The following is a 27,977-nucleotide window of genomic DNA, read 5'->3' as shown; positions in this document are numbered from 1 at the left end:
ATCTGTGCCTCTCAGCGCCATAGCACAAACATTTACCTGTCCAGAATGGCAACGAAAGACACTCCGCAAGAAAATCAATTCTCCACTTTGAACTTGAGTGCCCACTGATATAACAATCCGCACTTGATCCTGAGCTCACCAGCGTTTGTGGGTTATTGTTGGTCGTTGGCTATGAGATTTAAGCCTGCTGGGGGAGACGGGGTGAGTCAGCATCTTCTGTCAAATCCTAATGATAAAACCAGCAGAGGTATTGATTTCAACAGTGCACCACTTCCCATCAAACATACCTTTATCTGGACGTGTTGCGAGTGGTATTTCGGTTTCTGAGTGTCTCTGAACATGGCTTACCTTGTGATATGAGGCTGGTGTATTAAATATTAGGGTTGAATTATTAATTTCAATTTCAATAGTGAAGTCTGCAATATCTTCTTGCAGATGGTGATATCCCAGAACCCTGTAGATCTGCACTTTATAAACATCTTCTGAAATGCATGATTATTTTAAGTTTAGCAGTTGATATTTCAGTTCTCCCTAATTCTCCTAAAAGCCACTCAGGACACAGTGTAAAGAAACATATTAGTATTTGTATATGTTTGTAAAAAAAAAAAATTTATATATATATATATATATATATATATATATATATATATATATATATATATATATATATATATATATATATATATGTGTGTGTGTGGTTAGATTCCAAAATTGTTCGCCCATTTTAATTAGCCATCATAAATTAAAAATGCATTATAGAGAGCCCCTCTGGGTGTCTTGCAAACTGGAATATATGAATATATCAACAGTTTTTTTTGGGGGGGAGGGGGATTTTTATTATTATTATTATTATTTTTTTAATTTAATGGGTAAAGCTTTTATTTACTTATTTATTTACTTATTTATTTATTTTAAATTTAACATGAAATACTAAATAAAAATCCTACCTTTTAAACTGTCTCCATCTTTAGTTGTAGAACATGTCGTTTCAGTGTACTGGAATTATGTCAGTACAACAGAAAGACTCGGGACGGACACGAAAGAAAATTATCAGTTGGCTTTTCTGGATAAGTTATCTTTGGCGTTCAGACCCCGGCAGAAGACATTGCGATGAAGGGCGTGCCAGTTAGATGACGTTTCGGAGATGTCTTCTCCTCCGGGACCTGGACCCTGGAGATGGTTGAGGTGAGGCTGAGTTGAGTGAAGGGGCGATGAGATGACGCGGAGCCAAGGGGGTGCTGGAGAGGAGATGGTGCGCGGCCATGCATCTGTGAAGGGGGTTTAAATAGGGCAGGCTGGGTGCTGGTTGAAATGAAATGGATGGCGGTGAGCAGCAGGGAGGAGTAATAGGAGGTGGTGATGAAGACTGAGGATCAGGTGGGAGTGGAGTCAGGTCTTGTAGGCTGAATTATCACTAGCTCCATTTCTGTGATAGAACGTACTGTAATTCACTTGAAAATGGAATCTTGAATCATGTTTGGCCTTTTTAATTTTCAACTTAATATATGCAACTTCATACTGTCCACTAATTATCTGATTGATCAACTATAAATTACGAAACACACAATTCCACGTTTTGACATTACACTGTCTGATCTACAGCCTGATGCTCACTGGAAGCTAATAGTTCCCATGTGGAGCCTGTGTTTTGTTCCTCTGTGAGATAACAGGAAGGAAGGGTGCGTCTCTCCTGATCTCCTGTTTGTTGATGTGGGTTTATCTCCAGCTGAGCATCTAGGCTGGCTCCCTGTCCTCCCTCATGGGGAATGTGTTTGGCCTGTGTGAGTGGACTGTGGATAATCACCATGGTGAACAGCTCAATGCTATGGATGTCTGTGTAAAAACCTGTGTTTGAGTGCTAACTAAGAATCCTCTGTTTGTGCTGCTGCCAGAATGCAATTGGTCCAGTTTCTCTGTAGTTAGGCTTTTTGAGCTAACCCTCAATTTACCACTGTGGCAGCGGGTTGCATCTTGTAGAATGTCAAACAAATGATTTCCTTTTAGATTAGAGAGATACGTTGCAGTATTTCAGTGTTGGTATAGAATTTTGAATGACCAACTGGATACCAACTCTTTCTTTAGCCCTCATTTCCACTGGCACCGTGTAATTGTGTAATCCACTGTACATTCATGAAGAGATGCTAACAACGACGCACTGGTCAGCCTCATGTGTCACAAACGTCCCCTTAAACACAGTCCTGCATTGGAACTGTGCTCTGACACCTCTCACAGATGCAAATCAAAGCCACATCTTTCCTGAAGAAACATCCTGTATTTCCCTGAAGTAGAGTAGGCCCAGAACAGTCACATGTTCCTCCACACATGTGTAATAGTCCCCTTATTCCCTAACGCTGGTACACTGCTTCATAAACACCCAGATCACAGACCGCACAAGCTCCTAGCTGCCCCTGCCTCTGTCACTCCACTGCTCCTCCTTTTCTCACAAAATAGCCCTGAAACTAGCTCACTATTTGATTAAATGATTAAATGTCTGTTTTTCTAACTAACATCTAATTACTAGAAAGCTAAAAGCGAATTCTTTTTAGACACTTGTGTAGCAAGAGACGACAACAGCAGCGCCAGTTTTCAACACATATGCACTCACTAGAAGTGTGCCGTGGTCCTCAGTATGCATGTGCAAGCCTCTAAAACAACTGGCTGGCTCTCCTCTTTTAAAAGCACATGTAGAGAATGTGGCATGGCCTGACCTCCGTAACACAACAACACAAGTTAATGAGATGTTTGGAACTGCGTTTGATGCTGTCTGCTCAGTGGCCAGTAGGGTGTACTAAAGGTCAATGTGACTTCAACCCTGCTTCAAACAGGCCGAAGTGAAGAGAAAACAGGATTAGCTGGATGTATTTTGTAACTATTTATTATACCTTTGACATGCAATGATTTTTTATTTTATTGGACAAGCACTGCTTGCCTTGATTGCCCTAAACCCACACCACTGCTAGAGTGTTTAAAATTGCCTAAGATGGTCATAATACACAAATACACATCATACTGTGGCTTAGTGTTGTCACAATACAACAATTTTATACTGTATTTCAATACCAAGAAATAGACTCTTTATTTAGACAATAGAACGCAATTTTCAACATGGCATTGTAGTACTTTCCACGTGCCATAGTGGTCCATGGACTTATACTAGTCTATGTGGTCTTATACTTCTGATACAGCTGATCATTCTGAAGCTATTCAGGAACGGTTTATTTCTGTCCTGTGAATGTGACCTTTTTAGTATCAATACCTGCTCAGATGAGCGATGAGTTTTGATACTAGCTTTAGTATTGATTAATATCTGCTTTTTGATACTTTTGACTTGGTGACTTGCCTTTTTACTTTGCCTTTATAACTTCAAAAATATAAAATGTTCATGCTTTGTCTAGAGAAACGACTCCCACACTTTCTTTTAAAGCTTAATCTTGGACATGTACAAAGGTCAGTGATGCAAAAACAAACTTATTTTTACTTATGTTTAATATATAGGATAGAAGTTGAAGAATGTATTTTTAACAAAGGCCTGGAGCTTAACACAAAAAGAATGTCATCAGATCCAAATATGTTTATATTAAAAATGTAAATCTTCTGAATGTGTTCCAGATCACATACCAGAGTGCATTTGGATCTGTGCGGAGGTGTTTTGAAAAATGAAGGCCCCCCCTCTCACAGCCCCATGAGCAAACACTGCCATATGTGTAACATGGAAAAACATATCAGTGACAAATAGTCTTGCCACGACTAACATCTTGCCAACATCTTTTTAGGACAGACTGAAACAAACTTTGGGGTAAAAATAAAATATGCATTAGCTGCTAGAGTCACCACATAAGATTTCATAAATATTAAGTAGCTTCATGAGAGGAATGTGGCTCCTGTTGAGATTTTATGATTTGTTTTTTTTTTGTTTTTTTTAGTTTTGGGAGGTGTTTTTAGTGAAGCAAAGACAATTTTTCACTCTGTTGGACAATAAAGTTATTTTTCTTTTTCGTCTCTCCATCTTGTTCTTCACTGTTGTACCACACATCATAGCCCAAATCTATTCCGTCTACAGCAATGCATCAACGTTCCCCATTTGGCATTGTGGCATTCATCAAGTTAACCAATCACAACCCCTGGCATCTTGTTTAAAAGTGGCTCAATTTTTCTGTGGGTTTAATTCCGAAAGTAGCGAAATGGAGACGGGCCTGTGTGCATTAGGCTTTGGGCAGGCACCATCAGACAACTGTCACGCTGCTGATTAGTTTCCCATATTCAACAATGGCACAGTGGAATGTGTTCATAGCTTCGCAGAACAGGAGGAAATGAATGAAAAGATGTGCACATAACATTTCTAGACGCATATACCTGCTCCTCCGGCAGCTGCGTCGTGGTTCGGTAATCCCAGTCCGAGTCTAATGGAGATGAATTGCATAGTTTTCCGGTGAGGACAGTGGACAGTGAGGGTATAATGCTCACCCAAAGCCACCATTTTGGGGGTTGTGTAGCAAAAGAAGTATGAAGATTATGATGTAACGCTTTGAGAAAGGACCATGTTGTCTGGAGTTTGGCATGAAAATGGGACAATGACTTGAAACCTTGAAAATATGAGAAAAAAATGGTAATATCTTTATTTACGAATGGTTATTAACAAAAAAAGAGTTTTGCTGTGGTTTCAGATTTTGTAACTTTAAATTAGTTTATGATTCTTTTAAAAATTTCACCTTGAATGTTATAATTTGTTGTGATGAATAGAGCATATGTGATGATGTTTCCACACTCAATTTGTTCAGATCATTCTGTTGTACAAAAAATGTCTTTCTAATTATGCTGTATTATACATTTTGCAGTCTAATTTCTATTTGACAGAACTGTCTGAAAACAAGCCAATTGTACCAGTTTATTGAAAAGACCTTTACTTGCATTTGAGTTCATTTTCAAGCAAAAGCAAGCCATCGAAAGTAAAAACTACTTTAAATTACTTATGTCAAATGTGGGGACAAGATTATGCGATGGTGACTTTATTAAAATAAATAATTCATACTTAGCAGTTCCATCTGTAATATGGGGCGATACTGGGTCAGGATGCACACTACCAAAACTGTTCGTCTTCATGCTTCTTCTGTGTGGTCCTGTTTTGTCTAAAAGTCTGTGTGAAACTAGTGAGATTGCTGCCCTGCGGAGTGATGGACAGGCTACACATAAACAACCATGAAGGAATCACCACGGTGGCAGAAATCTATAAGGATGAGGCTGTCTGTGTCATTCAGTCATTCAGTCAGAGATTTCAAACACACTTGGATCTATTATTTTCAGCCTGTGGTGCACAAACATCTTCAGGTGTTTCCCCTGAGACTTCGTACGTGATAGTTTTTGTTATGTATTGTTTGGAATCTTTTTAACAGTTGAGACCACTGTTCATTCCTGGTTTATATTTGATTTTGTCATATACTACACTGTCCCCATAGGAAAGTTTGTCCTCTGCATTTGACCTATCAATGCCTCTAGGCACATTGGGGTGCTGTGCCTGGAAACTTACTTCCAGATCTTGAGCAATACTTGGTCAGGACTACTTTAGATTATTTTTTTCCAGTTATTGTTCTTGTTTTGACTCGCTTTGGACTTGATTTTGATCTTGGCTCAGTTAAATTTAGATTGCTTGCTTGTTGGCGGTATGCTGACAGATGATATGTTTACAACAATATAAAAGTGGTCCACAAAGACAAATTGACTCTTTGATTCATTTCTAAAGCGTGTTCCTGACAGTGATTGGCCCATTATCAATCAGTCTGAACCACATCTGCAACATTACACTCTTTCATTTCAATTGTCTCCCTTGATGCTCAAATACCAGTCTAGATGTGTGTTTAATAAGCTCACAGACTGTTTTAGAATCACTTCCGTGCCTTGGGGAGCACCTGTAAACATTAAGAGGCTTTCCTTGAACGGGAAAACATCTGCTCACATCTAATAACCAGAAAGCACAGAGGAGCTGCTCGTGTCAACAGCAGAACTCACCCTCGCTCCTCCTCAGAGATGCTTCTGTTTATAAAGTCTTCAGCCTTCATGGTCAGAGCACATATATGATCTTTGATATTTATTGAATGCGGCCGCTGTATAACCTTGGGTCCCATTGTGCTGCGTGTAGTGTATAGTGCAATATTTCACTCATGCCCCCTCATATGTCTCAGCAGAGCATTCGTACCATAAAGAGGGCACTGCAGTTCATCCTGTTCTCCCGGGTGGCCCTGGATTTATGTGCCTGGATGTGGCAGAGGCGTGGAGATGTGTGTGGAGGCACTAGCATGTTCTCAGTAAAGTGACAATTCACATTAAGTTGTTCGACAGATGACCGTGTGTGCTTTTATGTGGGGGTGGGGGAGGTTATATTGGCTAAAGAGATCTCAATATTTTTGGCATTATACCAATAACAAAACAGTTATAATAATAATCCAACTGAAATGTTAAAGGCTCAATATATAAGGTTACACCTCCTGTTTGTCTCCATGGAGATGTTATTGCAAGAGATAGGAATGTGCCAAAAGCTACATAGTGTACCTTTTAAATGAGTTAATGTTAAAATTTTACTCATCTTCAACATTTTTTGCTGAAGTGAATGTTTTGGTGATCAGAACTTTCTTATTGGTCATTTATAATAAACAAAGGCAGTAAAGTGTATCTACTCTATGGACAGTACATGGCTGTATGTATCACACGTCTAATGTTATGCCTCCACAAATATATGTATGTACACCTATTTCTGTGGATGTCTATGATGGAGGAAATTAGCATTACCTGTTTTTTTTTGTCATAATCATTGCAATGTCCTAATGCCTGGACAGCATTATAATTATTAATTTATTTTTTGTGCATTATTATTTTGTAAACCATTATGTTCATAGTGCAGTCAGATGCTGCTTCCCTTTGGGGCTGCCAATCACTCATTGGCGTACAGCAGATGCAAGGGATGAAGTCTTTTATTGATGTGCAACATCAATAAAAGACTTTATCAGATCACAAAAAAATAAATAAATAATAAAGGCAGTAAAGTCGATGCTTTAAAGTATGATTTGTCCCAAAACAACCAGGCTGTGCTTCTAGGTATCCCTGCTAAACAAGGACAGGATCATTTTAATTTACATGTACGTTTTAAAGACAATAGGAAGAACTTAACGCCCTGCAAAATGGTTTGAGTTTTTAATTGACTTCCTGTCTTAGAAAAGCAAAGCTGTTAGAGTGATTGTGTATACCGTGTGAATTGACTCAAGGTGATAGGAGCCCTCAGTCTGACAACATCCAATAAACAACAAACAACAACAACAGAATTAACTGCCGTAGATTAGCGAACAATCCTCCGGTGAGCCCCCAGCCCCTCTTGTTTTCATGATGTATTTAGCTAATGTGTTTTCTCTCACTTGGATGTTCAGACATGATCATTATCTCTCATCTCTCCGCTAGCATCACGGCCTGATTTATTCACTGTCTGATTTAGGCTCTACAATAAAGCCACATGGCAATGCTCCAAAACGGTCCGATAATTATGTACCGCTGGCGTTTTACAGCTCTTCAAACTCAGATTTGAGCTATTTCAACGGACTCGGCCACCATCTGTCCAATGGGGGCCGAGAGATAAATGACGTTTTGTGAATTGTGTCCGGCTATGGGGTTTATCAGTGTAATCCCTGATTTACTGTCTGTCAGTTCCTATTCTCTATTCCAGATTCCCAAGGGCACTAGGTAAATTATGGCTCATTTAGGAGAGTGACACTTCCCGTACAGAAAAGGTCAGAAGAGGAGATTACTGGTTTACCATTTGACTGGGGATGTCAGTCTAAAGGTTTACCTGAGTGTAGAGGTAGATTAGTATCACGGATGGCCTGATTTAAAATGAAATTGGACAAACCATGGACAAAAACATTCAACTTGCAATCTTTAGTTATTTATTTGTATTTATTGTTCAGATAATTGGTAACATTGGCTACATTTTCGGCTACATTTACATGACCAGTAAAATCTGATAACTGGAGAACTGATTATTGATGTTGTGTTCACATCCACATGAGAAATCTTTTATTTAATTATTATATTTTTGCCAGGATGTAATAATTTTACTCACATCAGATGTACATGTCATTTTGATAACGTGACAAGTCCAGAAATCAGATCATGATCAGATCGTTCATGTGCAGGTCAACATAGCCAACGACATCAATGTATAGTCTCTTGTGATGCTACTTCTTCAGGGACCGACCTCCTGCTGGTACCCGGCGTCAGGACGGAGTCAGGACGGAGTCAGGACGGAGTCAGGACGGAGTCAGGACGGAGTCAGGACGGAGTCAGGACGGAGTCAGGACGGAGTCAGGACGAGACCAGGACGAGACCAGGACGAGACCAGGACGAGACCAGGACGAGACCAGGACGAGACCAGGACGAGACCAGGACGAGACCAGGACGAGACCAGGACGAGACCAGGACGAGACCAGGACGAGACCAGGACGAGACCAGGACGAGACCAGGACGAGACCAGGACGAGACCAGGACGAGACCAGGACGAGACCAGGACGAGACCAGGACGAGACCAGGACGAGACCAGGACGAGACCAGGACGAGACCAGGACGAGACCAGGACGAGACCAGGACGATCAGTGTTTCAGTTTTATGCAGCTAAAACATGCAACAGTCTTCCTAAAAATGTGAGACAGGCATTTACTTTGGCAATGTTTAAATCCAGGCTCCAAACGGTTCTGTTAAGTTCTGCATATGACTGAAACTCTTCCTCTCTTTTACTGTTAATTTTATGATGGTTATTTATGTTTTGATTTGTTGTATTGTGATTTAATGTCTTTCTTATTCCATAAAGCACTTCGAATTGCTTTGCGTACGAATTGTGCTATACAAATAAACTTGCCTTGGATTCTTTTTTTTGTATGATTGTTTTGACGGCTTTCCTATTTTTGCTCCTGACTGGTTCTGTCTTTATCTTGTCTTGTAGCTATTATAGTGAATTGAGTCCTCAGAAATCCTCTCATGTCCGTCGCCCGCTCTACAATCCAATATTGATTTGCACTGGCTTGGCGTCTCACCTGCAGCCGTGGGATCCTTCTGATTAGCTTCATGCTTGTTATTTGCGCAGCAGAAGAAACACAATTAGACTGTTAATCGTTTGGAATAAACAAATGCAGCTACCCAGAGAGTCCCAGAGGATATCCACTTGTCTTTACTTTGTATTATCTGTGAGTTAATGCCTTCCTTTCCTTTTTCTTTTCATCAGTGCGGCACCTGCTGAGGAACAACGTGAGCCCCGATCTGTGCAATGAAGACGGACTCACCGCTCTGCATCAGGTAAACTTGATTTTGTTTATTCAGGTAAGCAAGTATTGAGATTGTGATTAGATTTGAGCTATATTTTTAAAAGTTCTGCTCGGAATGTACTTTGTATAAACTACTCCAGGTGGATTAACATTTGAGAGAAGATTGAAATAGGAACCAATAAACTAATACAAGAATCAAATGAAGAATAAGTTAAATACAAAAAGAGACGGGATATGTTCTTTGCAAAGCACATTTTATCTAAATAATTGCCTTAAAGTACAGTTATGTTTTTTTCTCAGTTATTGGTGTTATTATCTACATTGCTGGTCAAATATTATGCTTAAAAGACGCTGCGGTCCAAAGTCATTCCTCGCTTTCCTTATGAATTCAGAGCATAATTATTCACCGCAATAAGTTCACTAACGCTTTTCATAGCTTTCAGAGGCCAGTATGCTAACAATTGGCATGTTAACGGTGCACTTCCTAATAATCGGACAATAGAACGCTTTATAATTAGTCAGATAGTGCACAGTGGACTTATATTTATATATTATTAAAGTGCTGTTTATACAATATATCTGCACTGGAGCAAGTTTAGCTCAAATACGCGGGAAAAAAAACAAACAGACAAAGGCCCTTTTAAAAATAGAGAAATGGAAACGAAATTAAAGAAATCCAAATGAGCGGACATGTAAGCTTAAGTGGATGTTGCTAATGCATCCTTTGTGATCTCTGATGGGACATTTGTGCTCTTGTGCTCGTGTTCCCTACAGAAGCTTTTAAACGCTAGTAAATAACCCGTTGCATATTCAGATGTTCCTGTGTGGTATCGGTCTACTTCTACTCACTCAGCAGGTTGGTGACAAGATCAAGACGATGAAGTCTGTCAGCTCTTGTTTATTCTGGCAAGTTAGCGCCACTTCGATGTCTAAACTTCAAATGTTATGAGGCCACTTTCAACAGAAATTTCCCAAGAAAAATCTCATTACATGTGTCATTTGATCATAAATTAATTAGGCTTTCAGATGGGAAGTTTTTCTAATTTTCAGATGGAAAATGTGGTCAATTCTTGTGTGCTTTCTCTGATCAAAATGTTGTTATTCGAAGTATCAAACTGTGTCCTAAAATGAGCTACACACCAGGGAACTGTTGGCTTTCAATCGTTGAATTTCATTTCATAAAGTTGGGCATATTTTCAATTATTTGCAAAAAACTGCTGTCTAAACTAGAGCACAATTTTGGGACCAAATTGCGCTTTTTTTGACAAGTTTTGCAGTTGTGATTGGATTTGCGATATACATTTTAAAAAGTAGGATTCTGTTTAAAGTGCACATTTAAACAACAAGACTGAAATATGAACTGACTAACTAATATAAGCATCCCATGATTGTAGAGGTTTAACTACAGGTTGTTCAAGACTAGAACTGGTCTAGAACAATATATTTTTTCAGCACTAATTATTACTGGTTATTATTCTGCTTGATTGTGATTAAAAAAAGAAAAAAAACGACTCCTCAACACGTCCAAATTTAGACTGACTTGATAAGTTTCATATGACAACCTGACATCATCTTTTGACAGTATGGGTTCATCCATCTGGTCACTGATGCCCTCCACTCTCCTTGGATAAACATAGCTCCTCTCTCATCTTTTACTGCTGTAACTGTAATATTCCATCTCCTGCTGCGAGGACTGAGGTGCTGGGAGAGAAAATTGAGATCCATCAGTCTCCTTCACAGCAGACGGTGTTTAAAGCAGTGGACAAAAGATCAGTTTGACCTTTATCCCTGAGTATATGTCCTGTAATAGGCGGTTTCAATGGGTCTGTCAGACTAGACCTTTATATTTTCTCTATCTGTACAAAACATATAGGGGCTATCAAACACACGGGGGAATGAAAACTGCTCAATTATCAGATACTGGAATAAAATTTTAATTTAAAGCTGGTGTACCTCATTTTCAAACAGTGAACGGGAGGCATTTAAATATTGGCACATCATTAGTATTCATATGCAAGATTTCGTTTCACCACTAGCTTTAGAGCAGCTTTTTCAGACAGAAAAGTGAAGCAGGTCAGACCACCCTTGTACAGCCAATCAGCTCTCACCCCAAAGCGTCATATAGTGACTCGCATGGCTTTTTGCAAAAGATAAAATGTTTAATAATTAAATGGAGATAAGGAGTTTGCTTTTTGTCATAAAGTTCTGCTTTTTGCTGCAGGCAAAACGGGATATAGAGGAAAAAGTTGGGTTTAAACAGTTATAGGTATAAAATGTCCTATTAAAAATAATAGAGTGCAAGTCTGATGCAACCACTTTCTTATTTGATTTTTATGAATGCAACAATTTTCCAGTGTAACAATGTGATTTTACTGCCTTAATGGCTCTAGACCTGTTGAAAAGCCCTAATTTGACCATGGAATATTTTAAACTATTTTATCACATCAATTTGCACTGCCCTAGTCGTTGCTGTTGTATCATATTTTAGCTTTTTTCTTTTTATTAATGAGAAAACCATCGTGCCACTGAGAACATTTGGGTAGTTTATGTTGTTAATAGAGTCTTAATCATGATTGAGTTGCTGGCTTTGTATTTCAAAATGTATAAAATGCTATTATAAAGAGCAGAGTATGTGGCTACCCCAAAACTGTAGAATGGGCAAGTAACCTTTCAAACATAAATCTAATATCTGAAAATCTCATCTTATTGCATTATGTACAAGATTACTGTCACTAATCCATTGATATGAGCAAGTATTTGAATACAGTCTGTAATAGTTTTAACAGAAAACAGATTTGAGCTGAGGCGAGACTGATGTTTTGCATGTGCACACTGGACCCATTTAAGAGACACATGAAAGTAAGTGGGGGTGATGTTTCTCTAAATAAGGTGTCACTGCTAACCAGGTGTCAGACTATTCAAATGGGTTCAACACATTCACCTGTATATGGTACAAGGAGTCTGCTCTGGCTTGTACAACTATAATTTTCCTACTTTTAATGTGATTTTAATGTTCTAACCCTGCCTGAAGACTGATATACTATGTTTAATTCTATGCTTAAAATTGTATGTACTTGTCAAATTGTAGAAAATATAGGGACAGTTACTTTTTTTTTTTATCAATCATAATGCTCAAAATGATATTATAATAGCTGGTACCAACATATTTACAACCTGGAAAGCCAGTACACCAAAAAAGTCTGGATTTCTTAGCGAGAAAATATCACGTATGGAATTTTTTTTTTTTTTTTTATAATTCACGTAGCATCAATTAAAACATGGGATATTGTGTAAATAAGTGGGAAGAGGGACAGAGGTTTAAATGGCTGTGCAGTACAACCAAAAGAGGGACATGTCGTCGCTTTATGTATAAAAGTAGATCTGTACAACTTTTCTTTAGTGTCTTGTAACAAGGAGGCAAAATATTCATTCACTCATAAAAGACCCACTTCTTTACTCCCTTAAATTAATTGCGAAACGATGGATCAATTATCTACAGAGAGTATTTTGGATGTTGTGTATTCGCCTTATGCTTTTGGGCCCAAACTTATACACACACGCGGTAACATTTATTACGCCTTTCAGTAGCAGCTTAATATTTCATGAAGGCTTATGAATTGCAGTCTTGACTTTGATAGGAAAATAACGTAGTGAAGGTGGTGAAGCAGATACAGGAGAGCTTTTCATGGGCTGACGTGTGTGGGAGGAATTATTCACACTGTCTCAAGAAATGATGAGCCTGTTCATCAGTAAAGTTTTAGCCCTCGACAACTCCAATGGTTTGTCATCTGACGGGTTTTGAATATAATACATTTGAGCAACCTCACAGAACACCAGAGACCTCCGGTGACATTTGTTGACACCAAAAACTTTGAGGTTGAGACTCTGTGTATATCTTTATGCAAATATACTACGTCTGCAGGAAAATACAGTTGCAGAAATGTCATGTTATTCGTTGTTGTTGTTTATTTTTTAAGGTAATATGCCAGGATCTGCAGTCAGCCCACCGACATAGAGCTGCATTAAACTGGTCCATTGGAGATGTGGCAAAAAGTATTTGTTTTTTGTTTTTTTTAGGATGTTAAGATAAGATTTTGATTGATGGTTCTTGTACACCGAGTAGCTTTCTTAACTTCAGACTTGGCTTGTCACAATAACACATTTTGAAGTGTTCTGTGGAAGAAAATAGATGATAAATGATAATATTGAAGCTAATGAATGCCACAGACACAAAAACTATTCAAAAACAGTATTGTTTTGTTAAGGTGTGATTAATTCAACTTTCTACACCTCAGCATAACACTCATATTGTATTACCAAAAAATAACCAAAAATTTCCCAATTGTGCAAAGAAAAACTACAAATGGTAAATGTTGACCCCCCCAAAAATATTGTTGATACAGTAATTATCATGACAGAGGTAACTTCAGATGATCTTCTGAGTTGACCCATTTCTGTCATTGAAATCCATCTGAAGAAGTAAATCCCATACATGAATCAAAATTGAGATGAATTTTATTGAGAGTTTAACAGCCAACCTCCTGCCAGTAAAAGCATGTGGTTTGGAGCAGAGCGCAGACTTTGGTTGGACTCAGTTGGGCGAATTCATTTATTTATTTATTTTTTTGACGCTGATTAAAATGTGTCATGAAACCAACACTCATCGCCAGTTTTTATTTGATTTTGGAAAGTGAAAAGGGAATGAAAAATCGTGATGGACCATTATCAGGAAAAAAAAAATCTGATTCTTTTTCTGTGGCCACGTACATGCAAACTTATTTATATATTTGACTATTCATAAATCTAATGAAGTCTTTTGAATGGTAAAAGAAACTCAAAACTTTATGTTCTACTTTCTTGCTTCTTACACATTGCAGTAATTGTTGGCTTCTTTTTGTTCCACTGCTCTTTGTAACTACAGTTCTGAGCCACTGCCCATATGACATGCTTTTTCTTCTGGACTTTCTGCTTTAACATGCATGGTATTACCAACTCACACTGACACTTTTAATGCCTTTACTTAGTGAGTCCACCAGTGAAATATTCATGCAAGAATGACTGGGACGGAGGCAGTGTAGGCGGGCTTTTAAGTTCACTAGTTATCCACTGAACTGGTCTGAGATGTTCTGAAGTGGCGTCTCTAGTGAACGAGTCTACCCTCTTTTCATTTATTCTGCAGTGTTTGAGGCAATCTTCAAGTTCATTACTGCACAGGTTCGCTAGTACTTACTTTGATACCAAGCAATCACTCTCCAATTGGAATACTTAAAAGTAATATTACAAATATGACAAAGCTGCTGCAGCGTTTAAGTCCAAAAAGGTAATTTCAAAACTGCACTCATGTCCCAGCTGCTCGGCACAGACTGAATTCAATTTATTTTACCTGTGAGATCTAATTGTTGGCAGTAATATTTAATTGATTTGTAATAGTCATTTGAAAAGTGTTGAAATTTGAAGTACTTTTCAGAGACATGTGGTTTGGTCTTGCTCTTCTTGCACAAATCTAGTATTTATCTGCCCAATCGATGCGTAACCAGCCAGGCAGCCTCAGTTTTATACAAAGGGCAAACCATGCACTGAAATTGGAAGTACATTTTTATAACTCCAAAAATCCACATTATATTTTTCCAGATACACATAAATCATAATTTTACATTCTGTTCGCTGTAAGAAGCTAAATATAGAGATCCATTGACTTTCTGTTAAAAAACTGCACAACTAAATGGTCGGTGTAGTAAGAAGTATGGGTGGACACGTCGGAATGGGAGGAGGTAGGGGGTAGGTGAAACCAGAAATTTCAGGGGAAAAAAAACGTTTGAGGAAGCAAATGATGAGGGGACACCATTATAAGATCAATTCAATAACTAAAGATATAGTTTGTTGTTTTTTTTTAATACTAATTGTGGCTAGAGACCCCTGGCAAACTTTGAACCATGGGCACCAATGGCCTTTGTGAAGTAAACAATTGAATGCTGCACTTTTCAACCGAATTTTAACCAAAAACACAGACTACTGTGACTTTAAAATATATTATTCACTGGTAATCTTGTTGTTGCAGAGCCGGTGTCTTATGTTTTTTACATTTTAATCTGGCCCTGGTGAAAAAGGTGTTTACTTCCTTGTGGGTTGTTCTACTCCACAGCCTTATTCATTCTGCCGCCAGCTCACTAATCACACCCTGCTCTGCTCTGTTTCAGCTCCTTTGTCAGTTCCACATGCACCTGTGAATAGAGTTTTTATGGGCAGACTATGAATACCACGTCTTTGCCCCAGTGTCAGGTGTGCAATGGCTCAGGTGGAGAGGGGGGCTAGCTAGATTGAGTGGAGATTAGCCCAGCACTTGAGCTAGCAGCTGGGTTTGAGTATGTAGATTCTGGTGGTGAGCAGATTAGCCTAGTTGTCGGAGAGTGTCTGCTGCTGTCTCCTGAGTTTTCATGAGGACATCTGCTATGCCACTGCTGCCTGGAGCTTCGGATCCGAGCTAATCCACAAAATGTCAGATGTCTTTGACAAGCTTTTGTGCTTCTTACGAGTCTCCCACACTTGTCGCTTTCCATTTGAACTATAGTGTTGTGCAAAGAGGCATTCGGGAATAAAACTTTTAGGAAAGAAACAAGATGAAAATGAAGTAAAAGTAATTATTACTTGAAGCACTTGGAGGCTCTGGTATACAACCAGCCAGCTCTGGTGTTGCAGTTGCATTACAGTGAGTGGAATCGCCTCTCCACAGACCTGTTCTAGCTTGGCCTGGAGGCATCACCTGCTTGTTTCCATTGAATTAGTTTACTGCAATATTGCAGAGCAGGCAAAACTAACATCTCCATAGAGACCAGCAGTTGGCAGACCTTATAGGCCTGTCACAATATTTACTATATCGACTTATTGTTCGATAACTGGAACAATATATTTTTGGGTCTGCATTTTCTTTGCAATAATGTTGAGTTTTTAGTTAGTTTATTTAGTTTTGCAAAATGGTACGATTTGAGCTGTAAAGGATTGAATAAACAACTTCTATGGCTAATTATTTTTCATCCAGCTATTTATTTGTTGTAGCGCAGGTCTTTAAATCATATGGTTTACTAGGATTACCATGTGTTATAAAGTATTAAGATATTATTAATTGTTATAATTCTCTGGAGCCATATATCATGTTTCAAAATGTGTTATTGTAACAGGCTTAAGGCCCTATACCAGAAAAGGAACAGAGTGCAAATTTTACCTTTGTGAGTAATTTCACTTTATATCATTAAGTTTGATCACTCAGGAGACCCACATCTGTGAAACTTGCTGATAGAAATGGCCAAAGGTTAAGATGTGAATGTTTGAGTCATGCTTTAATCTTCTTCGGGTGAATCATTTGTCTGTTGCAGTTCTGAACAGGGGAAGTAGACACTAATAGAGCCGCTGTCTCTTCAGGCACTTCTGCTTTGGCGCTTCAGAAGCTCCCCCCCTCTCGGGGCGGTGAGACTCGCAGGTGCAACTGTTTTAATTGGTGCTGCTCTTTCAAAAGCCACGAGATTTCACTGCTAATTAGAGCACTTCTCATAAACATCCACTTAAAATGCAAAGTAGAATGAACTTACATCATTTATTTGGACAGAATTTAAGAAGACAAAAATGAATACAAAATTAACTCTGCAGAATTTTCAAAGATGCTCTTTGTAACTTCTCAGGTTGAAGGTCCACTCCCTGCCTATTGCCATGGAAGTGTTGTTCTTATCCTGGTATGTCCCACAATATGGCATTAAATTTGCCTATCCTGCAATTATTAAAGAAGTTTTAACTGATACAATAAGAAAAGAAAAACATGCATTTCTACTATGCTCACCTCTCCACATGCCTGACAACTTTTCTTGCAAAGTCTATACGGAAAATGAGAGTGATATTACATTGTTTTACAGCCCCTGAGAAGTCCGCTGGAGCCTGGGTTACAGAGAAACAGTTGGTCAGCAGAGTGTTGGTTCTGTGGGGGCTGGAGCTGGAGGTGCTCTGAAAGACACGGTGGATAGGCCTGACCCGTGTAGACTTTAAAAGAATTATACAAGAATTTATGTTTTAAGAGAGGGGTATTTTATTTCTGTGGGGTATTAACTGCAAACACATGACAAATTTAGATCACTGTGTTACCTTTTATTAACATTGTTCACTTTTCACTTTCATTTCTGACCCCCTGAGTCTTCCCTTTCTTTGCTCTCCATGCTAAGTGACTCCTCCTTTAGAGTGCTATCACAACACAATCAGCATGCATCCTGCTAATGAAACTTATTGCAAATCATGTCAGGTTTGTGAAGTTGTAGTATGTTGTTTTGTATATTTATGGAGAATTGCACATGAACTGACCAGGATCTTACAGCTAAAACCTCTTCAGATATGTTTTTGATAAGAGAACAACGTTATAACATGGTAGAAAGCTTAAAAAAATCAATTTGGTATAATACCTCCTCTTGAATCCGCAGGGAGTTGCCGAACAGCAAGGCAACCTATTACATTGTGTTATGCAGCTCTGTGTAAATTATAATGATCATAATGTTGTTTGAATTGAATTTTATGCACAGAGGAATATGATTTGCAATATGACAGATGGAGGACAAGAATTTATATCTCTTGTTACACTTTCACTACCAACATCTTTTCAGTTTGTATCATTATTTCTAACACAGCACTATAGTTTGGACAAAGCACTCACTTTGTTTGTTTTACTTATGCAATAAATTAAGCATCCTCTTTTCCTGTTGTCCCCTAATAAAAAACAGAAGACAAACATGCACATTAGTATGCTAGCTGTCATTTTAAGTAGCAGTCATTATGAGAAAACTTGATAGGCACTACTTTTTCACCCCAATTAAACTTGTTCAAATATCGGCTCTTTTATTTTCAAATTGTTGTTGTGCATCTCTTTCACCTCTTATCTGGCTCTGTACTATCTATCCCCAGCATCTGTGCAGTAATTTCATTTCCTTTCTGGACTTGTGTATTAATGCCTGTTCTCCACATGTAGTCCCAGCAGCTACCTTATCTCACTGTGTCAGCACTGAACATAGAAATAAACTACCCAAACAATGCACTCTAGTCATTTTAACCAGTGATGTGTTGGTCTGCAGGTTATTTCTATACAACCCCATTTTCATGCTTGTACATCGAATATTAAGATGCAATTTTGGGATAACATGGGCTGAAATGTGGTATTTTACAATGTAATTTTTGCCTCTACTGGTGTTTTTCCCCCCCCCATTCTTGTTTAGTTGCAGGAAAAAGCAGGAGAAGAGGGATGAGATTTAGAAAAACAACTGCAGGGCTTTGAAAGAATCTCATTGGCATCATTTACATTTGCTTCACCACCAGGCTCCACAAACACACTGTGATGAATGAGTACTTATGGTGTTAGATAGTTTTACACCGCTAGATTTAATTAGTAAATTACTAAACAAGTTACATCGCTATTTGATTGTAAAAAAAAAAAGTATTCAAAGTAAGCTGTGTGCTAAATGAGGTGTATTTATAATGCTAGTTTGTTTGTTAGTCTGCATTGTCTCAACAAAAACAAATAAATGAAAAGAAATATATGGCAATTTTACATTCAGTTTTTGGCACAATGATTCGAGCATTTACCCCTGAACTAGAACATCTCTGCTTCCAGTTTGGCCTCTTCATCTATCTAGATTTTGTTATACATTTATTTTATTTGTGCTTTTAAGTTTGCAGCTTGGGAAATCCAGAATGATACCTCTCTCACTCTCTATTTTTATACAGAAGGACACCCGTCTAATCACCACACCCTCCGTCACGTCTCTAGCCAGATCCAAACATGATCCCTCATCCCTCACCTCAGATTAACAGAGTTGCTTCACTAATTGACTCTGCACAAATACACAATGTTTTTCAGTCCTCTGTGATATTTATGTTCCTTTGTTCTTTGTAAGGAGCCATATTTGTTTTGATACAGACTGATGTGTGTCCCTGATTGGCTAATTCACTTGTCAATCATGCCTATCACTGGTGACCAGACTCACGTCTTCAGACTCACATAAAGTATTAAAGAAGTGTATTCTCCATCCCAGGCAACAACTACTAAATAATAGTAGTGTTTTCTCAAGTAATCTTATAACACATGAGATTCTGTTCAGACATGATGCTACAAGTCTAACTACTGGCATGTTATTTTTACTTTCTCTGCCATCCTCCTTATCTTTCAGCACCAACATGGCTCTGCAGCACTCACATCAGTTAAGCGCTAATAATGAAAACAGCTGCTCCTGACAGATTGAGGATGAGTTTATGGAAAATTCTTCTTTCTGCTCCTCAGCCTATAATCATGCTTGTATCAACAAAGACTCTCCCTGTGGCCGGAGTGTTTGGGCGTAAGCTCGGGGTGTAGCCTGGACCCACACAAGAGGCGGTCCTCTTGTGTTATTGCAGACTAATACATCAATTTTTATATTTTTTTTATTAAAAAATGTGACCAGTCAACCAAGCCACTTCTATTATAGTGTTTGTTAAATCCATTTTCACTATTTACAGGTCATTTTCTCCCAATTCATGTTTAGTTCCTGATGATAGATTTTTCATCTTCATATTTTATTCTTCAGTGTTGACAGGTAGCAATCTTTTTAAAGGAAGGCCAAAGCCAAGGATGGGTCACAGTTTAATTTTGAAGCGATCTTACAAGGGTGTGTTGTGTACACATGGAAAAGCATGTAATTTGGTGAAATTGCTGAACCAATAAAGAGGCCTCTTTCCTTTTGATTAATATTTACTCTTTTTAATACACACACTGTTTATCTCTACAACTCTTTTCTGCTGCTGATATCATTTTTAGGACAGTCCACTCTAAACTTCCTCTTGTCTCTTCTCCTCAGTGCTGTATAGATAACTATGAGGAGATGGTGAAGATCCTTCTGGAGAGAGGAGCCAGTGTGAATGCTCAGGACAATGAGCTGTGGACTCCTCTGCACGCTGCTGCCACCTGTGGCCACGCTGGTCTTGTCAAGATACTCATCGCACAGTAAGAGAGCGCACAGACACATGCAAGCACAAAGTAGAGAAAATGTCATTCATTTTATCCTCTCAGCAGTCTTTGTAGAACAGATTAACAGGGCTGGACTGAGAGTCACTGGTTCATTTATTGGTGCCAAGCCTGGAAAAATTTGTAAAAAAAAAAAAAAACCAAAAACTGCTCCCTTAATAATTGGTAGGACCGATTTGTACAATTACACTATTTTAATCACATTGGAGCTACCACAAAATGTTCAGCAGCTCAACACAGTAATACACTTAGACTTTAAATAGGGGAGCAATGAACCATAGTTTTGTTTGACAGTTAATGCTTAATTACATTTTGAAGCACTGCAGGTACCATTATGAGAGCGTGGTTCTGTGTGGTTGTTCTGTTCTTATCAAAATGACAGAACGCATTAAGCAAACATATTAAATTAACTCAAGCCAGAGGACTAGCAATCATATTTCAAATAATATACGCGCCGTATTTGTGTTAATGCAATTCACGGTTCAATGGAAGTGACCCTACTATTCCCACAAGCTCATGAGCTGCTGTTTAATAAGGGTTTAATTAGAAGTTAAATTTGGATGTCTGACATGGCCACAAGTGCAGTTAGAACATATGTGATACATACTGCTGCCATCTTTTAACATGCAGGACTTGTAGTGAATAATCAAGTCGGTTGGAGCCATTATACGCCTCACAACGACTGATTAAACTCTGAATAATGCAATTCAAGATGCCAAGGACTAACAGTTGCCATCGGGTATTAGCAGCAAAGTCCTATTTAGTTTTGCTCTTTCTCTAAACATTGTAGAAACTGTTGGTCAGTAACAAAATAATTGCTGCAATTATTTTTAAAAATAATGTATAACTTATCTATGGAACCAATGGAGGTGAGGAATCCTGTTTCCTGTTTGTGAAGAATGTAAAAAAGGACATGTACGGCATTAGTTTTCTTTATAAACATATTTTTGTCATATTTATTGCTTTTTCAGTCACTAGTCAATCGTTGGTATTTGGTTCTTAACTCTTAATTGACAGAAGCACATGAGTCCCGCCCATAACTAGCACACAAAAATAAAATAAACGTTGACCCCTTTTACATAAAAAATGTTTTATGCTGACCCAAAGCAAATAATTTAGATTTTAAGGGTTTATTTGGAATGCATCACTTAATGGAAAAAGGTGACATAATATATTTAAATAATAAAATAATAATAATAAGGTAATAATTGTGCCTTGCCCTTAGACACCACGCAGATCAATTCAATTCGGTGGGCCCATGTCCTAGTGTCCTATGCCATCTGTAAAATGAAGTTCTAAGCAAAACCAAGTCACTTACCTGAATAATGTAGAGAAGTTTTCGAGCGTGTCTTGATCGCCGAGTCCTGATGACCAGCGTTGAAACCTTCTCTACATTGACCCACTCCTGGACAAATGAAGGATTACAGCATCTCTTTACCTGAATCAATCGTTCTCCTTCATGTCTTTGTGTCCTATAGCGGTGCTGACCTCCTGGCAGTTAACTCAGACGGGAACATGCCCTATGACCTTTGTGAGGACGACCCTACACTGGACATCATTGAGACGGCTATGGCCAACAGAGGTGAGTGCGTGGGAGACATCTGAGGACGCCGCCAGGCTTCTGTGTTCATTTTAAATACATCAGTCACGGATTTGTCTCTAGACAGATGCAGTGATGAGATAATGTTTTACCCTGAGTTCTGTCTGTTTTCGTCTCTTCGATGTTGTTCTGTATTGGCGTGATACCATTTAGTCGTCACTGCTCTTTTGTGAAGTGAAATTGCTTTAAGAAATAAATTAAAAAATAACTTCTAACCCTGGATAAGGCAGCTGTCACATCGGGTCAGTAAATGAAGCCAATGCTGTGATGAAATAACAACTTTCCCGGTAACAAGTGATGCAACTTGAACACCAAAAGATTACAGTTACACTTTATAATAACTACACCATGATTAGCCTTAATAAAACATGAACAAAATACTTAATTTATAATGAACAAATAGTGTATTACCAATGATTCAGGCTTAGTTTATAAAGAATGAGTCACTCTCTACTCGTTCATTAAAGTGTTAAGTAGTTACTATTTGTTCATTTTGAAATAAGTTTTTATTGAGAATACAAAAACATTTAAGGGACAAAACTCCTAATAGATGTGCTACATTTTTATAAAGTGATATAAAAATGTAACATCACGCCCATATTAAAAACTCATTAGTGATTCTGTTGCCTTCTTTACTCATCTACTTATCAAAGTCTTTTTCTCACTAATGGGAGGTTAATGTGTACCTCTCATGGGGTCTTCCCGACAGAGAAACACATTACTACAGGGTCATGACCTTCAAAACACTTAGCACCCCCTTGTGGCCTCAGAGCTGACACTCCGGGGAGCTTCTATGCTGCGTGTGCTGTTCTTTCACTTCTAATGGGATGCAGATTCATGCCTGATCGTACACTCGCTCGGCTGAAGTGAAGCTCTTATTAACCACTGAGCTCGGATGATGAGCGCTCATTGACAAAGCTGTCTGCTGGTGAGCTCATTGAACAATTCTTACATTTGAGACATTTGATCACATTATTAAAACATTAAAAACACAGAAGTGAATGACAAGTTTCAATTTCCTAAAACTGTTCAGTTATCGTTACATTTTCAATCCAGACCATCCATGCCTCCAGTACTTTTGAAAAAGTTCCAAAAGTTATTGGGGATGAAATTTAATAAGCAGAAGTTTGTTCCCTCCTTTTGTTTGTTTGTGGGTAAAAGTCAGCTAGGTTTGTTCTGCCTTTGAGGTTATATACTTTTCAGTTCAGTTCATATATAATTGGCAGTGACTTTTCTGTGTAAACAAAGGGACAAACAGACGGATGGGTTACAGATATTTTTGTACAATAGTTGAATCGTTGAACATTTTCTGACAATTACGTTTGACTGCTATCACAGAATAAGGCAAGGCAAGTTTATTTGTATAGCACAATTCGTACACGAGGTAATTTAAAGTGCTTTACAGAATAAAAAAGACATTAAAATCACACAAATCAAAACATAATCACAAATTATCATCATAAAATTACTATTAAAAGAGAAGAGTGCATGAATAAAAGCCTTTCAATCATATGCACAGATAAAAAGAACTGTTTTGAACCTGGATTTAAACATTGTCAAAGTAGAGGCCTGTCTCACATCTTCAGGAAGACTGTTCCAGGTTTTAGCTGCATAAAACTGAAACTCTGATTCTCCATGTTTAGTCCTGACTCTGGGCACCAGCAGGAGGCCGATCCCTGAAGTCCTCAGAGTGTGAGATGGTTCATGTGGCACTAACATGTTGGAGATGTACTTTGGACCTAGGCCATGGAAAGACTTATACACAAGCAGAGCTGCTTTAAAGTCTATTCTTTGAACTACAGGAAGCCAGTGCAGAGACCTGAGCACAGGACTTATGTGCTCGTACTTCCTGGTTCTTGTCAGGACCTGAACAGCAGTGTTCTGGATGTACTGTTCTGTCTTAAGGCTCGTTTGAAGAGGCCAGTGAGCAGGACGTTAAAGTCGTCTAACCTACTGGAGACAAATGCATGAATAAGTCTCTCTAAGTCTGGCTTTGACAGTGTACGTTTGATAAGACCAGTTTTAGGCACACAATTGACAGAAATGGCAATAAAATGCAGTACAAGAGCATTAGCATGTTGTTATAGCACAGTAAATTCACTCAAGTAATTGATTTAGTTGTAAAGTAAACACTGTAGACAATTACCATAACGAGAGTGAATGAAATAGTAATTGTAAACTGTAGTCCGTAGGTTAAACACTTGCTTGCAGTAAACTAAATGGTGTGAAGGATGTGAGATGCTCCATCATGCATTAACACATAATGAGAGGATAGAACAACCCTGCTAATCTCACTGTGTAATTGTAAACACCGGCTTTAATAGTTTTAATAATATAACGGCGCTCACGTGGGTTGTAAACTGTATGTTAAACTTATTTGAACACCCACAGACTGTAAAACGGAGATGAGGAGGGAGTGAATACCTACTCAAAATTAGCTTCTTGGTTTACAATGGGATGTTCGATAAAGATAGGAGCACAGACGGCGCGGATAATGATTATGAAGGCAATCAAAGTGGGCCCCGGTGCCGCAAATTGTCCCTGCACTGTTTCCCTGTGCTGCTGTGTTGGAGAGGACTTGGCACACAGTCATCCATATGCACAAACGCACACACACACACACACAATGTAATGTAGAAAGAGCAACGCAAGGGCAGTGCAGTCGAAGACGTTAGAGGAGAAGTCAGGAACATGCTATACTGATACGAGGGATGGGTTGTTGTCGCTTGAGTTGTCATTTGCGTGGATTTTGTATAGTGCAAAAGGAGTGGTGGGATTGTCCAGTTTGTCCTTATTAAGCTGCACAAGATAAAAGCACAAAGTTTTTACAGATTATTAAGAAAACTACACATGTGAAACCACTGGCATTAAAGGCCCTGTACCAGATTTTTTTCCTGTGTTTTCGAACAAATTTTGTCTTGCCCCAGTACAGATATATTTTATAAGCAACATATAAGGTCACAATAAGTCACACAGCTGTGCATCTAATCGATTTGTTGTCTGAGAGTCAGGAAATGTGCTGTTAACATGCTAGTTGTTTGTATTATTGTGATGCAACTCTTCTCTGGTCTGTGAAAGTTGTAAAAAAGCGCTTATAAAGTGATCATGGTGAATAATTAGGATGCTCAGAATGCATAAGATAAATGAAGACATGGACCACTGCAACCCATTTAAAATGAAACAAGTTCTGTTTTTCACATTTTAAAACAGTAAAAATTCTTTAACAGAAGATGCATGTGAGAAAAATCACATAAATATTGCTAACACTGCCATTAAAACTGGTTATATGAATGCAACCTGTTCAATAGAAAATGAGAGAGAGTCATTTCTTTACCTCCTCTTATCCATAAAATTAGTTTCACATTCACTCGATGTAGAATTGCTTATCTGTTTTGAAGTGCAAAAACACATATCAGATAGAAAGAGATAATGAACCCACCCACGATGCTTATACTATATTTGCTAAAAGTGAGCCTTGAGAAAGTCTTACTCTTTATTTATATTGTTGTCCAACTTGTACTATTAAATTCTGTGCTGATGCATTTGTTTCGTTTCACTAAATCCTGCGGGGAACTGTTGTAGATAAGTCGGGACATGGCATAAACAAGCCTGCATTAGTGAAAGTACCACTAGCTGCAGGGAGTCAACCAAAGCCACTGCGATTCCTGTGGCACTTACTCTGAATGCATTCTCAATAACACTTTAGCTGCTCTCGTACTTCCACTCTGTACCCTATTGCCTCCATCAAAACCAGAGGCCATCACATGTCAGCTGGAGCTATGTCTGAGATGAGAGCGGGACATTGAGATGAGGTGCCGGGTTTTGTGTTCGAGGACACGGAGGAGGGATGAGAACGGAGATTTTGCCTCTAGCATGGCTCCCGGTTTAAGTTGTAACTCTCTGGCACAGGCAGGAATAAAATATGCAGAGTCAGGTAATGTCTGCCAGGGACTCCTTCTGATTTGGTGGTATGTGCCCTGCCTCTACTTTGCATAACCAGTGTTCATGTAGTTAGGAGGAGTACGGCTGAGCGATATGGGATAAAATGGTACTGTCTGACCCTGTGATAATCTGCTTGTGGCTGTGCTTGACCCTAAAGGTGCATTTCCATATTGTCAAGTAATTTCTTTCCCAGCAAATCAAAACCTAGGTTCAAAAACTGTCTACTTTATTTCAAGCTGTTTCCAAAGTGCTTCACAGAGACACAAAACAATAAAAAATGACAAGCGGTATAAATGCTCAGTTTGATATTGCTGGGTCGAAAACAATGAAACTAGTCAAATCAAATAAAGCAAAGCATAAAACTACAACACAGCATTAAAATTAATAAGACATCAAGGACTATACAACTCATGTGGTGCTAAAAGTCGGAGAACAAAAGTGGGTCTTAATTGTAAATATGTTTTTCTGTAAATTTAAAATGTATTCCAGGGGAGACGATATGGACTGAGCTTTTTTTTTTTTTAATCTGTTACCAAAATATGCACATATTACAAACAATAGGAAGACAGGGCAAAAATAGCTTTACATTAGGGCTACACAATACATCAAAATTGAATTGAAATTGCAGTTTGTGTTGGTGCAACTATCAAACTACAATGATTTAGAAATATCTGTTCTACCTGTAGTTTGGACCTTTTAAAACGGGTGCAGTTCATACACACACATACCTACTTACACGTACCTACAACTTAAGCTTTTTCTTGTTTTTTGACAGGCATCACGCAGGAGATGATCAACGAGACGCGAGCCTCAACGGAGCGGAGCATGCTGGGAGATATTCAGGAGCTTATGAGGCAAGGAGAGGAGGTCAACCAGCAGGACTCTCAGGGTGCCACTCTGGTACGTCTGCCACATCCATCACCATTTCTCACCATCTCACAAATATTCCTCAAGCTGTTTTTGTTTAAGTAACAGGACGTGTAGCTCATTTTCTGCCTTTTATATAAAGTGAGAGACATTATCTGGAGGTAAATGGGTGTCAGGAAATGATAAATGCTCAAAGAGGAAGGAAAATTGTAAAGAGGTGACCTGCATTTAGAAAGCGTGACATACTGTACTATTAAAATAAGACAGCCAGAGAAATACGGTGCCTCTGTAATTATTGTGGTATATCAAAATGACCAAAAGATGATCGATTTAGAAGTTAAAAGCACATTTAACAGATGTAATGTTACAAGGGAAGGAAATAATAACACTAAATTATCAAAAGGAAATGGCAAAAGAAAAAAACAAAACAAAAACTGTTGGCTACATCATAAAAAATAATGCATTATTCACAAAGAAAATAAATGATTTTAATAGACAATGCTAAATCTTGCTTGTCAGAAGTGACTCTAAATGTTTACAGCAGTGCCAAATAGGGTTGTCAAAAGTATCAAAAATCAGATACTAATTCATAAAAACTAGACTTGTTTGAGCAGGTATCGATATGAAAGGGTCACATTCACAGGACAGGAATGAGCCTTTCCTGCAAAGCTTTAGAATGATCTTGAGCTGTATCAGAACAAGTATAAGACCACAGACTAGTATACACCCATGGACCACTATGAGAACAAATATCAGAACAAATATATCAGAACAAATATGAGACAACATAGACTAGTTTACGCTCAAAGATCACTATGGACCCTACCAGGACCACTGAGGGATTACACAGATATAAGACCGCATGGTAATATAAAAGAAAATTCTATGATTTAATGTTGAAAATCACATTCTTTTGCCTAAATAGTGTTTTTAATTAGCATTGAGGTATTTGAATCTGTGTTAAGTATCGAGTCTATTCCTTAGTCAACATTGAGTTTGAAATTTTAGTATCGTGACAACACTAGTGCCCAATATAGTAGAATCCTGGATAGCACTGGTTAAATCTTGTTGTTACAGTGAGATTTGGTTTATTATATAACAACACAACTGAACTGCATCCATGCACTACAGAGTATGAGGTTGTGTCTAAGGTGGCATTTTAAAATAAGTTTAACCCCTGCCGTTTACAGTTGAGAATAAATTATAAAATGTCCATGTCCATGTTTATTAAAGACACCACTTTGCTCTC

At 38.3% G+C, this 27,977-nt stretch overlaps 1 protein-coding gene across 1 annotated transcript in view; it reads left to right on the top strand.

Moving 5' to 3' along the window:
• ppp1r16b (protein phosphatase 1, regulatory subunit 16B) overlaps positions 1-27,977 on the top strand; it is an 85,257-nt gene that overhangs the window by 50,188 nt on the left and 7,092 nt on the right. Inside the window, exons 3-6 of the mRNA XM_033967046.2 lie at positions 9,257-9,327; positions 20,153-20,298; positions 21,798-21,901; positions 26,637-26,761. Coding sequence (XP_033822937.1) covers positions 9,257-9,327; positions 20,153-20,298; positions 21,798-21,901; positions 26,637-26,761 — 446 coding nt within the window. The remainder of the gene's footprint in view (positions 1-9,256; positions 9,328-20,152; positions 20,299-21,797; positions 21,902-26,636; positions 26,762-27,977) is intronic.

The sequence above is a fragment of the Periophthalmus magnuspinnatus genome, chromosome 5 (assembly GCF_009829125.3).
Source record: "Periophthalmus magnuspinnatus isolate fPerMag1 chromosome 5, fPerMag1.2.pri, whole genome shotgun sequence".
Classification (NCBI taxonomy): Eukaryota; Metazoa; Chordata; class Actinopteri; order Gobiiformes; family Gobiidae; genus Periophthalmus; species Periophthalmus magnuspinnatus.
This window is presented reverse-complemented; position numbering and strand designations above follow the sequence as displayed.